At 33.3% G+C, this 25,290-nt stretch overlaps 5 protein-coding genes across 7 annotated transcripts; 1 reads left to right on the top strand and 4 right to left on the bottom strand.

Moving 5' to 3' along the window:
- Positions 1-1,066: 1,066 nt before the first annotated feature.
- Positions 1,067-9,449, bottom strand: LOC106776427 (abhydrolase domain-containing protein C22H12.03). 3 transcript variants are annotated; one of them, XR_001376897.2, is made up of 15 exons: positions 9,174-9,449; positions 8,770-8,904; positions 8,465-8,491; positions 7,741-7,831; positions 6,506-6,549; positions 6,030-6,128; positions 5,428-5,485; positions 5,302-5,354; positions 4,505-4,606; positions 3,843-3,908; positions 3,016-3,137; positions 2,597-2,768; positions 1,415-1,521; positions 1,219-1,275; positions 1,067-1,130 (listed from the first exon to the last, which is right to left on the bottom strand). XR_001376897.2 is itself a non-coding variant. In XM_014663883.2 (14 exons), exons 1-13 carry the CDS (start codon positions 9,312-9,314, stop codon positions 1,453-1,455), a joined length of 1,179 nt encoding a protein of 392 aa, XP_014519369.1. In that variant the 5' UTR covers positions 9,315-9,449; the 3' UTR covers positions 1,072-1,275; positions 1,415-1,452. The 3 variants fall into 3 exon arrangements, 2 of the variants coding, with proteins under 2 accessions (XP_014519368.1, XP_014519369.1); XM_014663883.2 differs by having other exon boundaries at positions 1,072-1,275; XM_014663882.2 differs by having other exon boundaries at positions 1,070-1,521.
- A 1,929-nt stretch (positions 9,450-11,378) lies between these two features.
- On the top strand, positions 11,379-14,660 carry LOC106776579 (pentatricopeptide repeat-containing protein At1g71490-like). Its single transcript, XM_014664062.2, has 2 exons — positions 11,379-13,478; positions 14,493-14,660. The coding sequence occupies exons 1-2, from the start codon at positions 11,382-11,384 to the stop codon at positions 14,658-14,660; spliced, it is 2,265 nt and encodes a 754-aa protein (XP_014519548.1). The 5' UTR covers positions 11,379-11,381.
- A 1,054-nt stretch (positions 14,661-15,714) lies between these two features.
- Positions 15,715-20,156, bottom strand: LOC106776433 (peptidyl-prolyl cis-trans isomerase FKBP53). Its single transcript, XM_014663890.2, has 11 exons — positions 20,095-20,156; positions 19,825-19,898; positions 19,205-19,440; positions 18,909-19,048; positions 17,706-18,066; positions 17,368-17,556; positions 16,784-17,030; positions 16,570-16,657; positions 16,451-16,492; positions 16,323-16,371; positions 15,715-16,095 (listed from the first exon to the last, which is right to left on the bottom strand). The coding sequence occupies exons 1-11, from the start codon at positions 20,105-20,107 to the stop codon at positions 16,014-16,016; spliced, it is 1,521 nt and encodes a 506-aa protein (XP_014519376.1). The 5' UTR covers positions 20,108-20,156; the 3' UTR covers positions 15,715-16,013.
- Positions 20,157-21,531: 1,375 nt separating this feature from the next.
- LOC106777099 lies at positions 21,532-23,028 on the bottom strand. The gene is made up of 5 exons (XM_014664619.2): positions 22,502-23,028; positions 22,310-22,424; positions 22,131-22,212; positions 21,938-21,989; positions 21,532-21,709 (listed from the first exon to the last, which is right to left on the bottom strand). Exons 1-5 carry the CDS (start codon positions 22,946-22,948, stop codon positions 21,647-21,649), a joined length of 759 nt encoding a protein of 252 aa, XP_014520105.1. The 5' UTR covers positions 22,949-23,028; the 3' UTR covers positions 21,532-21,646.
- Positions 23,029-23,137: 109 nt separating this feature from the next.
- LOC106777101 (ethylene-responsive transcription factor ERF021) lies at positions 23,138-24,825 on the bottom strand. The gene has a single exon (XM_014664620.2). The coding sequence runs from the start codon at positions 24,361-24,363 to the stop codon at positions 23,809-23,811; it is 555 nt and encodes a 184-aa protein (XP_014520106.1). The 5' UTR covers positions 24,364-24,825; the 3' UTR covers positions 23,138-23,808.
- Positions 24,826-25,290: the final 465 nt, after the last annotated feature.

Below are 25,290 nucleotides of genomic sequence, written 5' to 3'. Positions count from 1 at the left end.
TGGAATGGTTACTCCCTTTTGTATATAAAAGAGTTAAATATGTTTTTATTCCCTATACTTTGGAGCGATTTTGGTTTTAGTCCATTTTCAAACTAAAGTACAATTTAGTTATTCAACTTTAAAAAACTCTGGTTTTAGTCCTTTTTACCAAATTTTTTTAATTTTATTTATTATTTCAAGCACGTTTCATCATAGCATTTGGATTGTGTACCCTGTTTGACATTTCATTATAGCATTTAGATTGTTTACACTGTTTGACACATTTTTGCTTCAATATTAACTGATAAAGTGCTTGAAACAATAAATAAAATCAAAAAAATTTTGGTAAAAAGGATTAAAACCAAAGTTTTCTAAAATTGAATGACTAAATTGTACCTTAGTTTGAAAATGGACTAAAACCAAAATCGCTCCAAAGTATAAGGACTGAAAACATATTTAACCCCTTATAAAATGATAAAATTATAAAATGATTTTTTTATTTAAAACCTTGCTTAAAGGATTAAATTGGAAAATTATGTATATCAAAAGAAAGAATCTTTTTATATAATAGTATAGGTTATTATTATTATTATTATTATTATTATTATTATGAATAATTGCAATTATTTTTTTTTCTGTAATAATCGATCAAAGTTTATTGTTTATGAAGTATGCAACTATTATTATTTTAATGCATAGATAGAAAACTAGTTTTTGTTATTCAATTTTAATTATGGACGCAGTAATCCTTTTTAAGTTCAGAATTTTCAGTTCAGAAGGGACAGTTTCAAAGGCAAATCCTTCAAGAGCAACATTGTGTTGATTAATTTTTAAGACTTCCGAGTGTTTATTTCCATAAGTCTAAGTGTGCATCTTTTTCCAACATATTTATTAGAAAAATAATGATATTATAACATATTTTTACATTCATTTAACACATAATATAAAGATAAGATGATCATAAAAATATAAACTTTTATATTTTTTAAGAAAAAAGAGAATAAAATGTAAAAAGAAAAGTGTCAAATGAATAAAAAAAAATTAGATTTCTCAAAGAATTATTTTTCTTATTAGAATTGGTATTAGTATTTATTTCCATAAGTAAACTGTGCATCTTTTTCCAACATATTTATTACAACTGGTATTTGCAACTGAAGAGAAACATCGAATCAGAAACACTAAGGATTGACATAAAAACATATAAAGGAATGTGATGAAATTTAAGTAGTGGAGAATTACCTGCGGACAAAGCAACCAAAGCAACGATCGTGTACGTACAATTAGACATCAGCGTTCCTTGCAGATGACAAAAAACATGGGGAGGAGGAGATTTAATGAATAGGATAACGATAAAAATCATTACAGTGAAAAAAATAAAATAGCATATACAAAAGGGATAACTAGAGAAAGAAAATGGGAAGGAATGGCGCCAAACTTCGAAGGGAAAATCCCATCTAGTAGACGTTTGCAAACTCAGGTCTTGCCTCCCTGGAAAGATGATGACAGTATCCTGAAGAGTCCATCCGGGTTATCAGCATGCACCTGTTCAGAGACAGTAAATTAATCCTCTTTTAAATGGAGTCACAAACAGTCCAAGTTGGTATAATTCATCCTCATTACATCATTAATATGTAATTACATAAAGAAATTTCAAATCTCTGTAAAACAACAGAGTGACATCTAACCACCACTTAAATCACTAAACATGTGGATGTAATTCCTTTCTCCTATAGCTAACAATACATAATGCTCTAAACGAATTCCTCTCAGTTTTTGATCAGCAAGAAAACACTTAATATCAACTTCGGGAAAATTTTCCAAGAATATATACCTTGTCCTTTTCAGGAGAGAAAATACTATTTGCATCAAAATAAACTTATGCCTATAGTAAACGCTTCAGCCCGTAGCTTTTAACAGGGATGCGTGGGAGAAACAAGATATGCAGAGATAAGGGGATCTATGTTAGTCTACTTAATCACTTTCTCTTTTTAAAACAAATCTTATTAGCCTCCAAGTACTGGTATGGCTGCTAAGAACGACTTCTTGATGACATTAACCAAATACATTAAATCATTGACCAAACATAAAAAAGGGATGACGTTTAAAATTTTGCAGCGTTATCAATGGCAGATGGCATGTGGCAGAAAAGCAAAATTCTGTCGCACACCGTTGCAGTATGGTACCGTCATAGCAGACCCCTCTTCCCGAATTGTCTTAAGGCAGTTGGCAAAAATATCCACCATGCTATTCACCATGGTGCTGCCATTTAACAACGTTGATCTTTAGATGAAAGACTGCTGCTGATAGCGTGCAATGTTCGTAAGCCTTAGGGGTAAACCCTGAAAATGTCTGTCTTGCCACTACATTACTAAAAAGGGTCAACCCCTCACTTTGAGAATTCATTTTATCAGTTTTTACCAGTATCGTGCAAGTTTCCATGTTATCTCCTAGCATTAATATCTATTTAATAGTAAATAAAATCACCAGCCTAACAATTCCCTATAGTCCAGGATGCTATATTGAAAGTATTTTGGACGATAGCATAGATCTCGAAAGGTGAAAGACAGGTACGGGAGGAGATCATTCTATAAAAAAATAACTGAATGACATAACATACCCAGTGGCCAGCATCTTCAAGGACGTGCATTTCAACTCCACCTCCTTCCTCAGCTGCAAGCTCTTCAGCCGCCTGGATCCGCCGAAGATCTTCAAGAGCCCATCTATGCAAGCTTCTTTCTGCTTTCAAAAAGTTCATATGCACTCCACGAGGTACGTCTTCAACAATTTTCCTATGAACAGAAGCACAAAGCATTATTGGTTCCACAATCTTCCGTATGGAAAGATTAAGTTCATAATTAAATGTGATTGCCTTCAGCAAACAGCCTAATATAAAATTAACAATCATACTTATATAGGGCATGACACTGCCGTTCTAATTCATACTGAAAACAGGAAGGACCCATCTCAACCAAAGAAGTAGAGCAGATAAATCATGATATCACAGCTAACATTGTCACCATGGATAACAGTATGTACCACAAATTTGTTTCTTCATAGGATTGATACATTTCTGCAATCCCCCTTAGGTCAAACACCCATGCGAAGCTAGACGATTGTGAACCACAAGAGCTGGAAGGTCGCAGGTTAGTCACAACCCACTAGACATGATAACAGAAGAAAAAAAATTAATAGAGACAAAAATTGCCAAAAAAAACTATTGTTTATATCTTTATTTATTTTGAAGTGAATTATGTTAATTTTGTAGCATCCAACTTATTCATCAAGATAACAAAGCTCTTGAAATTTTCTTTAATCAATCGTCTGGTGAAACAATTATAAATGTGACAAATCAGATAGGCAAGCAAACTGAACTTTCCAAAAGAAGTATAAACCAAGTGTTCATCTATGAATAGTTGATACTGATATGTTCATAATTTACTGATTAGTTTTACATTTAGACTGATTTTCCAACTCAATTTACACGTACAGGCCATGTGCAGACTGTTAAATTTTGTTGCAGTATAATAAACATCTCCCATCAATTGATGCCAATTTTATAGACTTTTTACTTTAGAATTTATAGTGCCTTCAAGGCACGAAAGTTTACCATGAATCATGCATTCTATAATTATTATGACACAATTCTAGCATAAAATGACAGTGAAAGCCTGAAGGGTCAAGGTGCAAACAGGGCAGTGACAAAATACTTTACTGGGCATGAGCTTCACCAACAATGGCCATATTTATATATCATCATGATTCAGAAAAAGCATACAGTATCCAACTAAACACCAAATTTCTGACACCTACTCTCAATAAACATGATATTTCTAACACTATATCAAAGTATACCATAGTTATACCTGTGCCACATCATTGGAAAATCCTTGTTGGATAAGAGCTCGTACAACTTCCTGCTTTGTTGATATCTTCCTTGAGGAAATGATCATAGAAAAATAAAAGGTTAGGTCACAATATAGCACCAAAAGTAAAAGCATTCTGTAAATTTATTCATATAAAAGAAGCTAAAATGTAAAGGAAGATAGTTATTATGCTACTGAGATGCCAATCCAAAGTGCATAAAATGTAAATAATAAAAGTAAATTTACATAGAAATTACAATGGTGGCCAGCTTTGATCCCATAATTCCCAATATTTTTTTCTTTACCCCCTCTTTATACTCCTAAACATTGTACTTGAATGAGAATCGTATGCACATCGGAGAGAGCTTAAATTTTGAATCGTGACAATTTTGACAGTGATGTGTCAAAGAAATTGTACCATTTTCATAATTTTGTTCACACAATTGGTTGCTTTGACAATCACGTACTTGACAACAATGTTATACTTGCGATTTTCATGCATCATTATCAAAACATGAATTTTGATCAAACTCAACAACCAAATCTTAAAATTGAGGAATTAAAACAAAAGTGACACATTGAATCAAATTAACATCTACTATATTTGTTTCTCTCAGAAAGAAATATTAATTGAATGGGATAAAAAAAGAATAAGGATCTACCTCCTTGGGCATTGTGCTTAGAAAGGATATAAGTTCTGCTGGATGATCTTCTCCATCTCCACCAGCTCGAACTTTTCCAGGCGTTGCATCCAGAACCCAAGCCTTCAAATAGCATAGTTAACAAGTATGAAACAGTTCAGAAGCACTCATACATATATACAGACATACAAAACAGAAACTACAGTTAAATCCTTGTCAGCTTTTACTTTTTCAATCGGCTGATTTTTTAGTAGTCTCAATTCATTATGTTGTTCATCTTTTTAAAGTCCCACTTTATTCAATTTTCAGAAGTTTCAGAGGGGTCCAATCTGAAAATAGATCTCACATATGAACCAATATTATATTGAGAACCTCCTTAATGACTATATTTGAGATACACAGTTAACTAATGATGAGTAACTTCTGGTCCCTTTATCTAAACATAGCCATTTTTCTGGCATTTTATCATGCATTTTATCCTACCAGAAAATTTTTCTGTGCATCTTCATGAATAGTATAATACATAGATTAAAGCTAACTTGTTACCATAGCAAACAAAATATTTCTTGGAGAATAAATTCTTATCATCCTAGGAGTTTCTCCATCTGAGCCTCATGCATATATTCTAGTGTAAACACGATTAAGGGAAACTGCTATACATCCTCCATTATCTATATTTTCATCCTTAAAGCATTGTTAAATGTTATAGTGGAAATGGGATTTAAAAAGCAACCTGCTGCATAATTTTAACACATAAAAATAGTTGATAGCTGATACTTCATCCAGCAAAAGCAAACATGAATGGAGTTTGGACTTACTCTAACTGGCCGAGCAAGAGGCTTTGCAGCTTGGTCCACCATGCTCAAAACAACTGAAAACTGGATGAATGTATACTGAAAAATAGGCGCTTAAAAATTAACTTGATCAAACAATCAATGACTAACCTTTCCCCCCAAAACTATGACCAACTAGCACACGAGGTGTTATTCTTAGATCTCGAACCTATCCACAAGAACAAAGAAAAAGTAATTACAAGAAAGGAAAAATAAATCACATGTATACATAACAGCAGGAATCTAATCAACAAGCAAGTTGGGTCTAAATTTTAAACATTCCAAGGTTTTCTATCTATAGCAAAAATATTCCCTTAACTCAGAAAAAATGTTTCGATTTTAAAAAAATAACAAGGAGTTTTAATTCCCACAAATTGATATCTTTTAGCGTTTTAAAAATTTAAAAAGGACGGAATACTGCAATTAAAATTAAGGGGAGCGGTAAAGCCAATAAATATTTAAGGAATTCACCCAAACTAGAGAGAGACTGTAAATCATGAAGGACAAAGAAGACAAAGGAAGGGTCAGGGTGAGTTGCAAGTACCCAAGGAAATGCAAATGGTTGAAAACTGCGTTTTCCATACAGTAGAACCAAAGTTTAAATCTCATTAGGAATGGGTGGAGTGAAATTAATAGACCCTCTACCATATTTCTCAGGAAACCTACCACATATATGTGACAATGATTAAAGAAACATAATAAAGAGAGCGCACTAGTTTTAGAACGTCACTAGCAGCAGATGCTACAGTATGGGGACCTCTCTTCTTCATTGATGCTGAATCACCGTGACATCGTAGGTCTACTAAAAGGAACTGTCAATGCAAACAAAAAGAAAAAAGAAAAAAAAAAAAAACAGTATTCAGACTTTTGTAAATCCAAATTATTGGACCCTACTATCAAAATTTAAGATACCCAAAAAACAAAATATTATCTAATCAGAGTCAAATAATTTGATCCAAACTCATCACCCAACAATAAACCAGAAAGTGTTGCATGGTCCATTTTAAACAAAATCTTTTTAACAAAGTTTTAAATTTGTGACTATAAATGGTTTGTTGGCAGCGCAGGTATTTACATGCTATCAGAGGATTAAAATTAATTTCATATGAATAATACCTGCTATAACAATAATATTAACATGTCAAATAGTACCTTGGACAACTCAGCATAACAATTTAAAGTAAAATACCTGCCATGTAGGAAACTCTAGAGCCAATCTCCTAGCAAAACTTCCTGCAATATCACCCTTTCAGCAGCAAATAATGAAACTAACTACAATTTATTCTTTCTCAATATATTTGACTGGGAACCAAAAATACTTCTTTGCAAATATAACATCAAACTTAAATATCAGGAACCACATGAAAACTACAACAAAAACAAAAAATGCAAAAAAATAAATAAATAAAGATTTAGCTCCATATAATAATAAATAAGGGTAAGTGACTTGTTTATTGTTCTATTAACACACTACAAATATTTCTCCTTAACAAAACCACATAAGGATACCAGCATTTAACTACTCAATGTATAAATACATGTCAATTGACTTAGACTTCCACTCTTTCAACCAACAAGGCTTCTTGTGAAATTAAAGAAGGATGAATAAGTTAAATTTAGTTTATTTATATGTCAACAAAACTTGAAAAGCCTCAGAGAGCAAATAATCAACCAAGGACCAACTTTCTAATAGGATGAATGTCCACCAACAAAGAAATCCTACAAATCATGCTTATAGTCGTAACCCACAAGAAATTCCAGAAAAAGCTTAAACTTCTTATGTTTTAGGGAACTTAATTTTTCTCATTTTAGTCTCTAATTTCAATCAACTCAACATTAGACTTTCATGCAATACTACAATATCTTTCTGATGAATGGCTGCACTAGTAACGAAAATAGACATATGTGCACCTATCAACTATAATCAACAGCAAGAGAAACAGTACTGAAACTAAAAGAATATGAATCATACGTATAGAATTGGAAATATAAGAAACAAAATGGGTTTTCTTAGAAAGTACAAATAGATGAACTTAAAAGTGTATCTAAGCCCATTACTCAAAAAGTTACATGAAACAAAATGATAGGGATTATATCCATTTTCATTGAAATTGTCCAAGTCAAACTTATATACTTGCACATACTAATTCATAATGTCATTTCACCTGAACAAAAAGGAGCTTTGGAACAATCAGTCACATAGTAACTAATAACCATAAATATCCAGATCTACAGCCTAGCTACTCTAAAATTATTGTTCAGTTCTAGGAGCATATAGAACAGAAAAGTGATTTGATCAAGGAAGAACACATTGTTGCCAAATCATATCCATGCACAACACATAGAAACAATTCAGGCCATGCATAAAATTTATATTACCAAAGGCTTGCAAAAATAAAATAAAATGTACACAGAACCACCCACCCCAGTTTTTCCTGCATCCTAGGATCCCATGCAGAAAAACAGCTGTTGGTGGATCAGGTAAAGATCTGTCCATAACAGAACTCCATCTCACCTGTATAGGAAATTATGCCTGCATATTAGTCTCTTATAGCTTTACACAACTTCATATTAATGAGATTCATTAACTTATGAAAATACACGAGCGTTGCAGCAATCCAATGTTATTTTACTAACTTTTGTCTAAATATCCTCATATAGTTTCAAATTAATTTTGTGAAGCCATTAATGGATTTGTACGGTCAACAACTTTTTGTTCCATATCAGTGCTTAATATCACTAAGGGTGTGTTTGGTTTAGCAACTTAATTAAGCATTTATTCATGTCATGGCCTCTTATCATATTAGGGCTTAAACCATAAATTTAGCCATGGAATTTATTGAAATAAGTTAAAATAAGTCTATTCTGATAGATACATAAAGAAATTTATTGGAGTCAAACTAGATGCCCAAAAGCCATTAAATCTTCCAGACATCCCTTAAGCCAACCCCACCTTGTGGGAAAAGGCTTAGTAGTGATTGTTGTTATTAGATCTAAAAATGAACACATCCACTCTTTCACGCACATGAATATTCTAATGGATTGAATGGAACACCCTGAATCTAGAAAGTAAAAAGATTATTCTCTGAAAACTGAAAACTAAATCCCGTTAGATGAAATGGCAAGGCAATAAATAAATAATACTTACAAGTTCCCCCTGAATCAAATCATATGCCTGCAGACAAGGACGCACAAAAATCTCAGTTATAATAAACAAGGATAAATTTGATACTACGTTTTTGAAGAGGAAAGCATTAGATGTATTTTAACATTAAAATTGAGAATTTGACTCTATTTTTTATTATCTGTTCACTAAACAAACTTCATAGTTGACTGACTTTGCAACTAAGAAAATACAACAAACGTCTCTTCTCTTTTTACAGTGCCAATGTAAACACACGATTGAAGCAAATAAATTAACCACAAAACGCATGGAATGAGGATGAGGATTACCAAGATGCTAGAGGAGGTGGCCACCTCCCCTTTTTTCCCAACAGTGTTACCCACTAATGCCATTGATATGGTCTGGCCTTTAACTCCCCGCCTAGAGTGGCCAAGAGCTAACCGAGAAATGTTGAATTTGTCATTCTACACAAAAAAAGAACCCATACATAACGTGAGAGATACGCAGTCTCAAAGACTCGACGCAATGAACGATTCACGCAATAGACAGTTAACAATTGCGGAACTAAATACAAAGCGCAAACGGCAACATTAGCATCAACGTATTTTCTTCGCTAAGTTAATACAAATTCCAATCAAATTCAGCAGTAAAATTTGCGATCATGACATATGACGTATGCTAAATTTGCAACACATTGAAACTATCGAAGAAACTATGAAGCCAAGAAATGCACCTCGGAGAGACGAAGAAGTGGAGATGTGACCTTGCAATTCCTCCATGCAGCTGAGGCGAATTTCGTCTTCCGGTCCGACGAGTTAATCGCCGCCACCGCCGCGGCGGTGCAGCAGCGCGAGGACTGAGAGAAAAGCGGCATCTAAAGAGAATGGCAAATGCAGATCGGAGAAAGATTGGAAGAGAAAAGAATGGGACGGAGGAAGGCAGCGAACAATGCTGTGGCGCCGTTGGCGGAGAAAGAAAGAGAGAGGGGCGCCAAAGAAGTAAAAAATAAATGCGCGAGTTCTTTATTTAAAGAAGTATTAAAAAAATTACTCAAGATTTTTATATTTATTATCTTTAATTATTATTCTCACATCTTACTTGTTTATAACTGTTTTATATATGATTAATGATTAATATGAAATAACAAATTATAACAATTATATTTTTAGATGGTTTTCACGTAACTGTCGTAATTAATTGATAGTCTCTTATTATTTTAGATGTTTTCAATGAATTTATTTATTATTTCATATTACTTTTAATATTTTTTAATATTTATAAAATTTCAATTTAAATACATAGTATCAAATAAAGTTTATATTTTTCAGTTAATGAAAAAAATTATTCACGTCTAAATATAAAGAAAGCTAATATTTCACCCTAGTTTACAGAAATTTAAAACAATGTTTAACTCTAAATTATAATTCAGAAAATATTTGCAATATAAATTTCAAATAATTAATCTTTTAAAAAAAAGTAATTATTGTCTTGCAGCTAGAAATTTGTTGAAAGAATATTTATTGAAAATAATAATAATTAAAAAATTAAAGTATAAAACCTAGCTGAAACAATCCAATTTGTGTGAAAGGATTTGAGGGTATGAAGGTGATTTGGGTGACAATTACATAGTGTTGACGAGGGTGATTCAATTCAATTGGATTTTCCCAGTTTGGTTGTTCTCATCATTTTTCCCGCAGCTTCTCCACCATTCATTTCTTAATTATCTGTCATAGAAATCCCACGTTGTTTGTTTGCAATCCCACTTTGATGTTCGAGAAGTTACGAAACCAAATCAAACCAATCCCTGGGAATTTTTGCCAAGAAGACATGTTGTTGCTTCTTCTCGTTTGTCATGATCATAACCCACACATCATCAGAAAAATAAGAGTTTTAAAAATAAAATAATTTTAAAATTTCAAATTTTGTTTGGAAATTAGTATTATTAAGTTTATAATTTTGTTAGAACGTAATTTTTATGTTATTTTTTTTTTATATATATTTTTTTTTACGGATAAAAGAGCCTTTTATTTTAATTTAATTGGTGTATAAATTAATTAAGTGAGGATGTAGAAAGAAAATGTATACAAATTAAATAATTTGGATATTTAATAAAATAATATTATGTAAATGTTTTAAAAGATTTAGTTGTTATTATTTTAAAAATTAATTAAATGAGAATAAGAGATATTATTTTGATAGATTCAAAGATTAAAAAGGAAATATTATTGTTAGAAAAAATCATTATGATATTACATATTTTTAAAAGATTTGGTGGTTACATTTTTTAGTAAAGATTTTGAAAACTAAGTAAATAGAAGTAATATATTTTTTATTGTTTTAAAGCTAAGTAAATAAGAAATTGGTAGGAAATCAAATACTGGACCATTTGATTTATTAAATATCTTTTCATGTGATAATATTAAAATAATTTATTAAAAACGAAAGATAGATGTTACTGTATTTGTTACATGTAAATAAACGGTAGGTAATTATAATAAAATAATATTCTAAAGAGTATGTTTATATATTATATATAGATAAAAAAACTTAGATTACGTAAATGATATATTATATTAGTATAATATAGATTTATATATATATATATATATATATATATATATATATATATATATATATATATTATGTTACAAAAGACTCTCTCTTTATTTTTCTTTACCGAAGAGAATGGACCAAATTATATTTTTATATGGAAATCTTTTATAGGAACTTTAATATAGGTGAGAGGAATTTTGGTTGTTGAGATTTGCATGGGGTATATTTCTAGGTCTCCTTAGCTTTAGAAAAAAATAAAGAAGCTTAAGTTTCTGTTTCTTTCAGGAAAAAGAGAGTAGATTTAAGGGTTTTAATTTTATTAGAATTGTTACGTTGCTAAGTGGATGTTTTAAGTAAATAAATAGCCGTGGTGTTACATTATTAATTTATGGCATATTCCCCATTCCTTTCTATCCCCACACACCTCTTTTTGTCTCGAATTCAGAAGTGCATTCCAAAATCATGGAAACAAACCCCGCAACAATCACTGTTCAATCCCATCTTGTGTAGCAATGCATCTATGGTTGGTGTTCTCATTGCATCCCTCAAGGACTTTGTGACCAATGGCCACCTATCAAGTGCTTTCAAAACCTTCATTCAAATCCAGCACCATGCTTCTTCACACCTTCTCCTGCACCCCATTAGCTCTCTTCTCTTTGCTTGCACGAAGTTTGAGTCATTGTCACAGGGTAAGCAGCTTCATGGCCATATCATCTCATTGGGTCTTCATCAAAATCCTGTGTTGGTTGCAAGGCTTATTGATTTTTACACAAATGTTAATCTCATTGGCGATGCCCAATTTGTCACTGAGAGCTCTTGTACTTTGGATGTTTTGCATTGGAATATGCTTATCTCGTCGTACGTTAAAAATGGACTTTATGGAGAGGCTCTTTCTGTGTATAAGAAAATGTTGAGTAAGCAGATTAAACCAGATGAATACACTTATCCCTCTGTTCTCAAGGCTTGTAGGGAATCGTTGGATATCAATACTGGGGTGCAGGTTCACAGGTCTATTGAGGCTAGCTCCATGAAGTGGTGTTTGTTTGTGCATAATGCTTTGGTCTCCATGTATGGTAGGTTTGGGAATCTGGAAGTTGCGCGTGACTTGTTTGAGAATATGCCAGTTAGAGATGTTGTTTCGTGGAACACTATAATCAGCTGTTATGCCTCTAGGGGAATGCGGGAGGAAGCGCTTCAACTGTTTGATAGTATGCAGGAGGAGGGTGTTGAAAGGAATGTGATTACATTGAACACCATGGCCAGAGGGTACTTGCATTTGGGCAATTTCAAAGCGGCACTTAAGCTGATTTCCCAGATGAGAATACTCGTTCATCTGGACGCTGTTGCATTGGTCATTGGGTTAAATGCGTGTTCCCACATTGGAGCTCTTAAATTGGGAAAGGAGATGCACGGTCATGCGGTGCGAATTTGTTTTGACGTGTTTGAGAATGTGAAAAATGCATTGATTACAATGTATTCTAGGTGTAGAGATATTGGGCATGCATTTATGGTGTTTCATAGAATGGAAGAGAAAGGTTTGATATCTTGGAATGCCATTCTTTCTGGATATGCACATGTGGATCGAACTGAGGAAGTATCCTTTCTTTTCAGAGAGATGTTACGGAAGGGTGTTGAACCTAATTATGTGACCATTGCAAGCGTTCTTCCCTTGTGTGCTCGCATAGCGAACCTGCAGCATGGTAGAGAGTTTCACTGCTACATTATGAAGCGTGAACAGTTTAAGGACTATTTGTTATTGTGGAATTCCCTGGTGGACATGTATGCAAGGTCTGGCAAAGTTTTAGAAGCCAGAAAAGTGTTCGATTCAATGAGCACAAGAGATGAAGTTACATACACTTCCATGATTTTTGGATATGGTATGAAGGGTGATGGAGGAACAGCTATAAAACTATTTGAAGAGATGTGTGAGTTGGAGATTAAGCCAGATGTAGTGGCTATGGTTGCAGTTCTCACAGCTTGTAGTCATTCTGGTCTAGTAGCACAGGGACAAATGTTGTATGAAAGGATGAAAGATGTTTATGGGATAGTTCCACGCCTCGAGCATTTTGCGTGCATGGCTGATCTCTTTGGGAGGGTTGGTCTTCTGAACAAAGCGAAGGAGGTTATCACAGGGATGCCATACAAACCAACATCGTCAATGTGGGCTACTCTCATAGGGGCTTGTCGAATCTATGGAAACACAGTGATAGGAGAATGGGCAGCAGGAAAATTGCTAGAGCTGAAACTTGATCATTCAGATTATTATGTGTTTATTGCCAACATGTTTGTTGTTGCTGGTTGGAGCAAACTAGCAGAGGTGAGGACTTATATGAGGAATTTCGTGAGAAAAGCTCCTGGTTGTGCTTGGGTTGATATTGGCACTGAGTTCTCTCTCTTTTTGGTGGGGGACACTTCTAACCCTCATTCATATGAGATTTACCCTTTGATGGATGGATTGGTTGAGCTATTGAAAGATGTTGGTTGTGTGTCAGTGAAAGTAGTGAGAAACAGTAACAACAAACAATAACAGTAAGAAGAAGAGTGATATATGTGATTATAACTCATTGATATTCAATTAATGTACTACCCTTGATTTAGGGCATTCTATTTATTAATGAATGATTAAAGAATCATGTGGTTTTAGTGAGACTGATTCAATGAAGCAACAGGATTATTTAATGTTGTCAATTGCTAATTTCATCCCCACCCTTTTTTGTTTCTCCAGTATTGTATTTTGCTTATATTATTAATTATTCATTTAATAAAAAAATTTTGTATATCTATACATTATGTACATACATGTTATTAATTATAAGTTAAATAAATTCAATGCTCCCTATTTTTTGCTGGTTTTCTTCAAGTAGGTCCCTGTATTTTTAAGTTGATCAATTTAGTTTCTGATTTTGAAAAATTAGAATAATTAAATCCATTTCGTTAACTTCTTTGAACGACGTTAAAAATGGTACTTGCTGGCAAGAGGTGTCATTTTTGAAACACGTTTATTATTTATTTGGTGGGTGATGGGTAAAGTTTAAACAATTGGGGAAATTGGTTTTCCCAATAATCAGTCCTTTGTCGATACATCATCATCCCAACAAATAGAAACCCAAATTTGCTTCAGCTATATAAAAGGATGATAGATGTTTATGGGATAGTTCCACGCCTCGAGCACTTTGCGTGCATGGCTGATCTCTTTGGGAGGACTGGTCTTCTGGACGAAGCGAAGGAGGTTATTACAGGGATACCATACAAGCCAACATCCTCAATGTGGGCTACTCTCATAGGGGCTTGTCTAATCCATAGAGGCACAATGACGAGGGAATGGGTAGCAAGAAAATTGCTAGAGCTGAAACCTGATCATTCAGGTTATTATGTGTTGATTGCCAACATGTATGATGTTGCTGGTTGTTGGAGCAAACTAGCATAGGTGAGGACTTATATGAGGAATTTGGGCGTGAAAAAAGCTCCTGGTTATACTTGGGTTGATATGGACAGTGAGTTCTTTTCCTTTTCGGTTGGGGACACTTCTAACCCTCATTCATATAAGATTTATCCTTTGATGAATGGATTGAATCAGCTAATGAAAGATGCTGGTTATGTCCGTAGTGAGGAGTTTGTTTCATCCGAGGAAGAATCAGAGGAGATGAATATAGTAGGGAATGTATAATAAGTAGAAGTTATAATATGTTTTATTTATACATGGATAATGCAGTTTCAACCTGGAGCAGTTTGTTACCTATAAAACAGAAACTTGCTATATGATGCAAAAAAAAATTGAACTTTACACACTAAAATTATTGTGGTCATTTTACTTTTACACCTATCAAATTAAAATCAGCCATTTCACGATTTAAATAGTAATATTTTAATTATATTAACCTTTCTTTTAATGTAAATTTTAATCTATATTATTATATTATTAAAATGGATTATAAAGTGGGTATAATTTTTTAAAGGGTGTCACAGTATTACTTAATGATCAAATTATTTATTTTAATAATAATTACTTTAAAAAAAGGCTCACTATTTATCATCGAAATTAAATTTCAGCCAATAATTATTTCCATACTGATCCCAGTAATCAATAATTAGCCTTGTATTATACTAACAGTATTTACAAGTATTCCCTATTCACAAAAGATAAAAATTTGGATTGCATGTTATTAAATTTAATTTAATTAAAATTAAAACTAATTTATATTTTATTAAATTTAATTTAATTATATTTAAATTTTAATTTATATTATATTTTATATATTTTGTAATTTAATTTTAAAATTTTATAAAATATATTTTTTAAAATATTTGAAAATATCTATAAATTTTAAAATATCTGCAAATATTTATATTTGCACATATAACAAACGAATTTTTCTATTACCAATATAACAAAAAGATATACACCATCCATTGTCAACCCTACATTACTTTCTTGAATTTGAATTATCTCAAATTTTTAACCAAATAATGTTTTTAGGCCGGACAGGAGGGCAGCTATACTTCCTACTTCTATCCATACTTGTTTGATATTTTATTTAAAACTCCCACTACTACATAATAAAAAATATTTCAAAAAAACATAATAATTAAGTAAAATCTCACGGAAACTTGCAATTTGAAAAATTAATAAAAGTTGATGGTTTAATTGTTGAGTTTTACAAAAAATATAAGTCGATTCAATTTATACAAAAAAATCTGAATAAAAGAACGTATTAAAAATATAGTTATCTCAACAACAAAAAAACAATATAACACATTTTAAACAAGGATTAAAGGTATAGTAAAGCACAAAATGTAACTCTCCCATTTAACGATAGACACTATCGATAATGAAAGCAAACACTCGTAAAGCTGTGTGAATTACTCTATGCAATCCAAAATTTCCTACAAAACTTGGCCTCTATTCTAAGACGCCCCTTGGAAACAAAAATGGCAAATGTGTGGTTAACATTCTCCGAGATAAACAATGAGAGGGATAGAAAAAAGGATGCAAAGACCTTTGGAACGGAATAGTTGGAAATTAGCGATCAACATCAACCAACTCAACATCAAATACAAGCCACGCATTCGGTGGTATAGTCCCAACGCGCTTATCTGCGTATCTGCGCAACAAAACAAAACAAAATACTTGTGGCATAAACAACAGAGCTCCCACACAACTGTAATTTGACTACACAAAGTAGCTCTACTAAAGTGCATAGAGTAAGAAAGAAAAACACACAGATTCTTTTACTGAGGTATACAGATGCTTCTCACAACATGAACTACACATGATCAATGTAGAAAAATCGAATTCAACAAATAAAAGATAAAATTAGGAAATTCATACCCCATAGATGGTGGAATTGTGATCCTTCTTTTGTCCCCGATCCTCATCCCTGTAGAAACAAAAGAAAACTTTAATTGGTAAAAAGAATTACTAGGCAGTAAACAGCTTAAAATCTTATAATATATTACCATTGATCCCAACCTCCCACCCTTTGATGACTTGTCCTACACCTGCAAATACAACATGAAATAGTGAAACATACATAAAAAGGAAAATCACAGCAAATTCAACACAGCAGATTACATACCCAGGCGAAATTTAAAGGGTGCTCTTCCCACATTTGAGTCAAATATTTTCCCATCCTTTTGCAGCTTGCCAATATATTTAACACTGACCTGTAATCAAACAATAAGTTCCTGTTAAAATAAAGTATAGTATATAAAAAGCATAGGTTGAAGAGAATTATCCTTCAGTGAACCATGCCAATGCAACCATCAAAAAATCTGTAGGTGATGTGTAACCTTTTTTCCAGGAGCAGCTCTTTTGCCATCAGGTTTACCCATAAGGAGTTCCTCTATAACCAATCCGTTCGGAAAAGTTCTCACTTGAGATGGCTTGGTCTCAGTTTGTTTCTTCCCCTTTTTCTCCAAGGCAACAGACAAATTCTGCTTTTCAGCACTTGAAGTAATTTGGTCTGTAGCAGCTACCCCTTCTAACTCCTTGGTCTTTTTCTTCTTTTTTTTCTTGTTTTTTTTCTCAGCACCGACCCTGGCAACAAATATCACAAACAAATAGTAAGCAAACAGTACATAACCCTAAAAATGAAACAGAAGGCGCAGAAACCCACCCCCCTAAATTTCCAATCTTCAATATCTCAATCATAGAAAGGGTAATTAGAAATGACTCCACAGGAGCAAAGTTCACCACAAAATCAAGCAAGACCCAACAATTACACATCCTATATGGGTGAATTCCAATTGTGGTATTTCTAGTAGAACTTTTTAGTTTGGTACCAGATATCTATGTACTATTTAAGACAATCACTACCAGTAACAACATAAGCCCAGTGGAATGAAACTGATTCTAGTTAGTTGCCAGTACTTACTCGTTATTGGACAATTTTCCCTCATTTTCATCCTTTGCATGAGAAACATCACTCTGGCCGGTTGTAGTTTTGACAGCCTCTGGATGCTTTTCATCTGGGGCAGTAACATTTATCTCATTGCTATTGCCAGATGCATCAGCATTTTTCTCTTTAATACGTTCCTTTAACTTATTTTTTTTCTTTTTTTTCCTGAACAATTTATCATTGTCAGAAAGGGTTTAGCACAAAACATCCAGCACAATATTTTTGAAAGTATTTCAAAAAGAATCAGGTGGGCAAGGCAAATATTAGATGGAAATTGATTCTCGGGAGTAATTAAAATGGTAAATCTTTCTCACCCATCCTGTGGCTCATCTTCATCAGCACTGTCAACCTTCCGTTTAACTCCAGCAGAATGATCAACATCTTTTCTCTTCTTGTTGGCATTCTCAATTTTCTTAAGTGCTTGTTCTCCTTTCGTTTCTCCATCTGCCTTCTGAGAGATAGAGACATCTTTCTCAGCAGGAAAAATTGGAAAACCATCTTCATCTTCGTCTTCATTCTCCACAAGGTCAGTCTCACCCTTAGCAACAATTTCAGACTTGAAAATTTTGCTGTCTTTTGGTTTCAACTTAGCTACTTGTTTCGTTTTCTTTAATTGCTTATTTTGATCATCTCCAGATTCAGGTTTTTCATCATCCACTATTTCTTCAATTACAACTGAAACAAAAGGGGAAAAGAAAACACATGTCATTAATGTTGATTTTAATAGAAAAATCTTGCAAACTATGACGCAGAAGCAGAAGCTGTGGAAACCAATTTACTTTTTCTTTCCCTTCAACTTTTCAGTTTCTTTCCTACACTCAAAAACATTAACAAATTGCACATTGTGGAAAATGACAGAAAGCCAACAATCTGCTATATCATCTAACACATAGCATCACAAGCTTATCACATAACAGTTGAAATATGATGTATATTATCAAATATATATGGCAGAAGTATTGTCAAAGATGACGAGAATGTAGGACACATGGCAGAAACAAAACAATCATAGTGAATGCAACAGCAGACATAGTTGGAAGTAGGGGCTCAGAGAAGTTAAGCTATGTTATGGCACTAACAGCTATTTAACAAAAAATAGCGCACAAGGAATGCATGTTTTAAAATGAGCAGATACACAAAAGAATGATTGTTGATAAAATAATGATAAAACTTATAATAGTGAAAGTGAGAAATATGTGATTGAATTTTATAGCAGATATGTTATCATTATTTTCTGGACACAATCATACACAAATTTTCTTGGACAGTTCATTATTTTTCACAAAAAAAAAAATTACAGTGGTAGAATGTGAGTATTTGATGCCATTTCATATTCTATTTTACTATAAATTTAAGATTTGTGTATCTGTAGATAGAAAAAAAGAAAAAAAAAACGCACATGGGAACATCAATAAGAAAACTACAAAGTTAAAAGAAAAATATACATAATATGAAAGTAAAAAATGAGTATAATTGTTTCATGACCTCAAGAAAAGTTTATAATAGAATGAAAATACCTCCACTATTTGGGACTGGTGAAGACTGGTAAATATCAACATCACTATCAACAATAAAGTCATTATCATATTCATCTTCACTATCATATTCAGATGATTCAGTTGTATCAGTTCCTTCAATGTCTTCCCCCCATGAATCACTTTCACAACGTAGTAGGAAAATCAAGAAGAAAATAAAAAAAAATACCAAGAATCATGTCCTAGTCACAACTGTATAAAAAAAATTTTAAAAAGAAAACAAAACCTTAAATTGAAATGCAAATAAGTCAATAAATGAAAGTTCTTCAGAAGGATACTATTCATAGTCATCCTTAAGCTCATCTCCGTCATCAGTCGCGAAAAAACCAGAAAGGTGGATGCTTCGTGAACCAATCACTGAGAATGCAACTAAGTCATCAATGTCAAACTTAAGATTCAAAGGGCATGACTCAATTCTATTTGGTAGCAATGAACACAAGAAAACTGGACTTTTGTGTCCAGAAGCGCACTGAAGAATGCTTTTATCCTTCGACGAGCCAATGCCTAGAGTAGCCTGAAATTTTAGGACAAAAAACTAAAAATGAAATAGTTCATACATACCTACCTTGACATTTTATATCCAACTCAAAAATATCAACACACCTCAGACTCCTCAAGTGCCATTACATTCGAACCACATATAATTACACTTAAATGCATATGTTATATCGACGAAAAAACTATACTGACTAAGCATTCTTAATCTGATGAAGATACAAGGTCAGGCAAATTTATCAAGAGTCCAAACTTAAAACCCCACGATGAACTTACATTCCAAAGCTTAATATCAATTTAAACAAGCAATAATTGCATAAGACAAACCCAAGATACAAAGAAAAAAATCTTGGAATCTCAGGGTGTTCGACAGAAACAAAAGTTGAATTCATGAATGAAGAACCTGGGTAACGTGCAGTTTCCCTCGCACATTGTCAGAGTGATAAGGACACGGTTTGCCAGGTTTGACTTCAATCCCTGAGCTCGCAAAGAAAATGAAAAACGCAAAATAAAAAACACATACCAGAGTTAAAAATGAATGAAAAAGAAGTAGAAACAGAATATTAGAAGCTAAAACACAATTTCAGAATTAGAAGTGAAAGATTTGAATGCTTGCGTATTTAGAACTACATTGAAGGAGCAAGAAGAGAAAAGGAGGACGAAGATGACTAACCCCAGAACCCCATTGTGAAATTTGGAAATGAAATTGAAATCCACGTCACCGTTGTTTAAATATACAAAAACCCTAACAGCGAGTGCCGTTTTGGTTACGAAGCTGCCGTTTAAAGACAAACCAACCCTAGATAGGTAAGATGGGTGTGTTTTTTTTTTTTTTAATATCTCGATTTTCGCTAGCTGGTCCAATTTCATTCTTGGGCATTTTCTTGTGGACTCCCAAATTTTCTTCCATCACTCCCATAAATCATCAAAAGTAATTTCTAGAATTTCAATTTTAACATTTCACAACGTTAATTTCTTTTGACGCTCTCGTAAAGTACTATTTTGAAATTATTTTTTAAAGTGTTTGGAAAACATTTTTGTGATACTTTTAACACTTCCCAAAAATATTTTTCGGAAATTACTTGAATTGTTAAGTTGGTAGAATTACTTACCAATATATATTAATAAATATTTATTATTTTGAAAGTGAATTTTTAGATCAGTGTGGCAATGTATTTTGCTTAAACTTTTAAAACTCTGTCTTATTTTCTTTTATCATCATTTTTTTTTCAAATTTTAACTTTTCTTGCATAACTTTTTTCCATTATATTTAACTAGGCTGCAACTTATGTTTATTTCAGTATTTATTCATTTCTTATGGAAAAACATAACATTAATGATATAAGTTCAATTTCTATAGGCTAAGACTAATTTTATTATAATATGGCGTTTTTCATTCCATTATACTCACATTTGTATTCTAACACAAAATGAAAAATAAATATTTGAAAGTATTATAATAAAAATACAAATATAGCTTTACATTCACAAGATCAAGCTAAATTTGTCACTCAAATTAAAATTACATAAACAAAAAGGAAGTGAGTGATTCAAAGATAAAGATAACAAGAATATGAAGAATAATATTTTGACATCTACCCAAAAGTTTACACATTTTACTTATTATTTTATTCTTTAATCTCTCTTTACAAAAGTTTAATCTTAATAATTTATATATATATATATATATATATATATATATATATATATATATATATATATATATATATATATATATATATTTGACATGAATATTCACTTTGACATTAAAATAACACGATGTTAGTATTATATTATTTTACAAATTAATGATATAATATCGTATCAAATGAATTTATTTTTAAAAGTGAATTGTATAATTTTTTATTCCTTGGCATTGAAGGTAGAATACTCTTATCTGTTATATCTGTATTAATAAGATACCAAAAAAGAAAGAAATTTTGGAAAAAAATAGGAATTTATTGAAACATTAAACAAATATTTTATCTTATCATGATGAAAGGACTTGAATCAAATCAATGATTCCATTAATCTCACGCAGTGCTCTCATCATATATCTCTAGAAATTAAATATTCCAAAACCTCAAACTTACAGAAAGTACACCAGAACTTCTCTCAAATTGGATGATTATCTAAGTTGATATATATATATATATATATATATAACAAATTGTGTAAGGAGAAAGGAGGAACATTGCAGTTCCAAAACAGTGTAGAAATTTTCATTAAAACCACTTTGCCAACTGAGGAAATTGCTGCAGAAGCCATGTCACACTCCTTATCACTGTCTGCATATAAATTATTTTGCAAGAGAATCAAACTAAGTCAATAGGTAAAAACACTCATCCACACACACACACATGCACATGACAAGAAAAAGAAACAAAAATGGCATATAGTTCTTAGTCTGTAACAGCACCCTTTTTTCATCTTTCTTTTCTATTATTTTCTGCTCTTCCATTTTCTCTTTATTCATACTTTCTTTTCTTTATCATGATAGAGTCAAATTCACGTACCAAAGTTGCATCCCCCGGTTTGATTGCAGGTTCAACACAGTCTCGCCCATATCTGTTTTCACAAAAACGTAAGGTTCATCTGTCAACTGCTACTTTAAAAAAAGAAAATTAAAGAACTTTGTAACAAGCATTAGCCAATCAAAAATCCCATTGAAAATGTTGCAAGCTATTTGCAAAAGACACTATCACTCACGTTATTTGTCTTCTGCCATTGATCACCTCCAGTCGATAAAAGCTGCACCCTTTGCTAAAGGGAAAAGGTTTTCCCTTCCATTCTGAAGACATTTCCAATGTTATAAGAATACTCTTTTTTTATTCAATCTAAAAACACATTAAAAAGTGATAAAGAATAATAGAATCTGTGTAATGCACCTAAATGCCATATCACCCCAACGGATGAGGGGTCCTTGGTGGACAAATCATCAATAACAAACTGCAGATCTTTGCTTGTAGAATTGGTGAATTTTTTGAAGAACTCAAGAATTTCCTGCATAATATATAAACCCAATGGTTTATCTTGTCTTAACTACTCCACCGATTGATTTTCTGGTATAAATTAATTACCTTACGACCCACGAAGGGTTGGGGAAAGACAAGATCCTCGTACACACAATTGTCGGCGATAAGATACTGAACAGAATCCACGTCATGCGCATTGATTCCTCCATAGAAATTCCTCACCACGGCTGAAGCTGAATCAACAGTGCTATCATCATCATCATCATCATCAAAATTTTCGGAAGCTGGTGATGCTACTGTAACCGATTGCTTCTCGCCACTTTCATCAATTGCTCCCCATTTTCTTCTTCTTCTTTTCCTTCCAAGTTCTCGAACAGCGAACGGGGCTTCAACTATGTCCAAAAGCGTCCAGCTTTTAACGATTTTGATGGAGGAATACGGAGAAGACGGAGACAAAGATGGAACTGAGTTAGAAAACAACCAAGTGGGAGTGGAATTTGAAGTGATGATAAACATTTTGCAGAGACACTTCACTCTACAATTCAAGCACATTCAATCACTGTTGCTCCATTTTTCTGCTCGGTATTAGTAACTATTAACTGACATAACACGAACACCAACTACCACTGATTCTGCAGAGAGATTATCTGATACAGCAAACCTTTTATGTCTTTTTTTTCGTTTGGGCCAACCCATGCACATAAAAAAAAGCCCAACTCATTAGCCCAAAAGTAAAAAGGCCTGTGAAAAAAAAAGGTGGTGCCTTTTTTTCGATGGTAGGATGAAAACCAAAGCAATGAAGTGGAAGAAGTTGGATAAATCTGAGAAGAAAGTATATTAATGGAGTTCCAATCCAATACATAAGCTGAATCTATTTACTAATAGAATAAAACCACACTACACTCTTCCACAGCCTATAAAACACAGCCAATAAACAGAGTTCGTGGCTTATCTGTTACACAGAACAAATCCCACCCACTAATACTAAATGAAAAATCTTTAATTAAACAAATCTCTCCCACAACAAATAGTTACACTAATCTCTACTGGGTCCCTCCAAAGTGTGATCTTTTCTTGCTAATTCATCTCCAGGAGCTAGTCTAGGTACTTCCATGGAGGAAAGAACAAAAAGAAAAAGGAAGCAATGGCATGGTGGCATGTTCCTCCACGCCTCTTATTTTCAAAACCTAGGACTGGTCAAATGGAGAGACATGGCGTCAGTGTCACCGTTGTTGTCACCTCACCTTAATTAATTGATTAGTCACAGGATATAATGTAATGAAACGTAACGTAACCACAATAAACTAATAGCAAATACTGGTATATCGTATGTGGTGTATTCTTCACTGTTGGTGGTATACCGTGTGAATGTAAGTAAGTATGTATCTAGGTATATGTCTGTATGTACGTATCTAAGGATCCCAGAGAGAATCATTCTGCATATCCTCCCACTCGTTGTCTTCAAAGGCATACCCATTTGCAAACATCATGGATTGATCGTGCATCATGAAAGTGTCCGGCATTTGCATCCACGTCTGAGGGGAGTCCATGGGGCAGTCATTGATGGCCTGAATCTGAGTGGGGGAGAGTCTCACCGTCAGCGGCGGCGCCGTCGAGGAACCGCCTCCTATCTCAGTCTCCGGCGGGGCGGGGTTGGTGCGGAGCCTCAGGGCCGCCTCGTGCGCCGCCATGCGTATGTGGTCGGCATTGTTGCTGACGGGGCGTGGCAGCGTGCTTGCGAGCTCGGGGAAGTTGAGCCTGGCGTCGCGGCCACGGAAATGCAACGCCGCCACGTCGTAGGCGGCGGCGGCCATCTCCGGCGTCTCGAAACTTCCGAGCCAAATTCGGGTCTTGGTTCCCGGCTCGCGGATTTCGGAGACCCACTTGCCCCATTTTCTCTTGCGGACTCCTCTGTATGCAGAAGACGCAGCACCAACACGGGTCGAACTGGAAGGTGGCATTTCCATGCAAAATCAGTGTCCAAGCTTTGAAATTTGAGTAATGTTACAGTTAAATTATAAAACGTTTTCGGCAGTGTTGTGAATTGTAATAGCTAACGGTTGTAGTAGTGATGTCGAGAACATTGTTGTCGGTATTTATAAGATGTGGATGTGAAACGTGGGAGCATGAGCAACATCTTGATTTTGGTGAGCTTCCTGGTAGCTGCTTCCTTTGCCCTTTGTTTTCCAACAAAATCTATGTCTGTGTTTTTTATTGTGGTTATTATTTTTATTTTGGTTTTGATTGGGTGATACTTTTTGCTTTATGAACAATAATGGGTAAGTGTTGGTGATGTTGTACTTAAATATTGAGGGAATGGTGAAGATTTTTTGTGGGTATTTTTGCTTTTGTTAAGATTGGGAAGTGAAGAGGTTGGAGGTGGTGCCATGTGTTTTTGTGCAAACTTTTTGAAGTTGAAAATTTGGGGATTGGATTAAGTGAGAAGAGTGACTGTTTAGGACGCGTTTTGAAAACTTAGGTGGCAATGGTGTTTGCAATCAGAATTCCAAATTCGTAGAATCTAATACAAGGTTTTGGAAATGTTAGATCAGCATGGGCATGAACATGTTTATTTAAATGGAGATTCTTATGTTTTGGTTTTGTTGCTTTTAGTTTATTCAGGCGTGTCTATATCTCTAGCGGATAAAAACTTTATAGCTCACATAGATACACTTCACTTCTACTTTTTACTTTATATTTTCATACCATGGTCTATGTTTATATCTTTTTCAACAATTTTATATTACTTAAGAGTTAAAATATAAAATAATTTAAATATTTTTTTCATTTATTGAAATATATTTTAAAGATAAATTGTAATAATTACAATCTTTAAACGTGTGTTCCATTGCAGAGATTAACGAGGAAAGAAAACAGAAAATTGTAAATATAAA

This window comes from Vigna radiata, chromosome 11 (assembly GCF_000741045.1).
Source record: "Vigna radiata var. radiata cultivar VC1973A chromosome 11, Vradiata_ver6, whole genome shotgun sequence".
Taxonomy (NCBI): Eukaryota; Viridiplantae; Streptophyta; class Magnoliopsida; order Fabales; family Fabaceae; genus Vigna; species Vigna radiata.
Note: the sequence above shows the minus strand (reverse complement) of the source record. Positions and strands in the feature narration are given on the sequence as shown.

Bases quoted from the DNA above. Each gene is read 5' to 3' on its own strand.
- LOC106776427 (XM_014663882.2), bottom strand. From the start codon at position 9,314: ATGCCGCTTTTCTCTCAGTCCTCGCGCTGCTGCACCGCCGCGGCGGTG. The intron at 8,905-9,173 runs GTGCATTTCTTG...TTTTTTGTGTAG, and splicing joins CACTTCTTCGTCTCTCCGAG to AATGACAAATTCAACATTTC. The intron at 6,129-6,505 runs GTATTTTACTTT...TTGCATTGACAG, and splicing joins TAGAGTTTCCTACATGGCAG to TTCCTTTTAGTAGACCTACG.
- LOC106777099 (XM_014664619.2), bottom strand. From the start codon at position 22,948: ATGTGCTTGAATTGTAGAGTGAAGTGTCTCTGCAAAATGTTTATCATC. The intron at 22,213-22,309 runs GTGCATTACACA...AAATGTCTTCAG, and splicing joins TGGGGTGATATGGCATTTAG to AATGGAAGGGAAAACCTTTT. The intron at 21,990-22,130 runs GTGAGTGATAGT...TTGTGAAAACAG, and splicing joins AATGGCAGAAGACAAATAAC to ATATGGGCGAGACTGTGTTG.
- LOC106776433 (XM_014663890.2), bottom strand. The intron at 19,049-19,204 runs GTATCCTTCTGA...ACGTTGTGAAAG, and splicing joins CTTAAGGATGACTATGAATA to TGATTCATGGGGGGAAGACA. The intron at 17,557-17,705 runs GTGAGAAAGATT...TAAATTGTTCAG, and splicing joins GAAGATGAGCCACAGGATGG to GAAAAAAAAGAAAAAAAATA.
- LOC106776579 (XM_014664062.2), top strand. From the start codon at position 11,382: ATGGCATATTCCCCATTCCTTTCTATCCCCACACACCTCTTTTTGTCT. The intron at 13,479-14,492 runs GTGTCAGTGAAA...ATGGACAGTGAG, and splicing joins TATTGAAAGATGTTGGTTGT to TTCTTTTCCTTTTCGGTTGG.
- LOC106777101 (XM_014664620.2), bottom strand. From the start codon at position 24,363: ATGGAAATGCCACCTTCCAGTTCGACCCGTGTTGGTGCTGCGTCTTCT.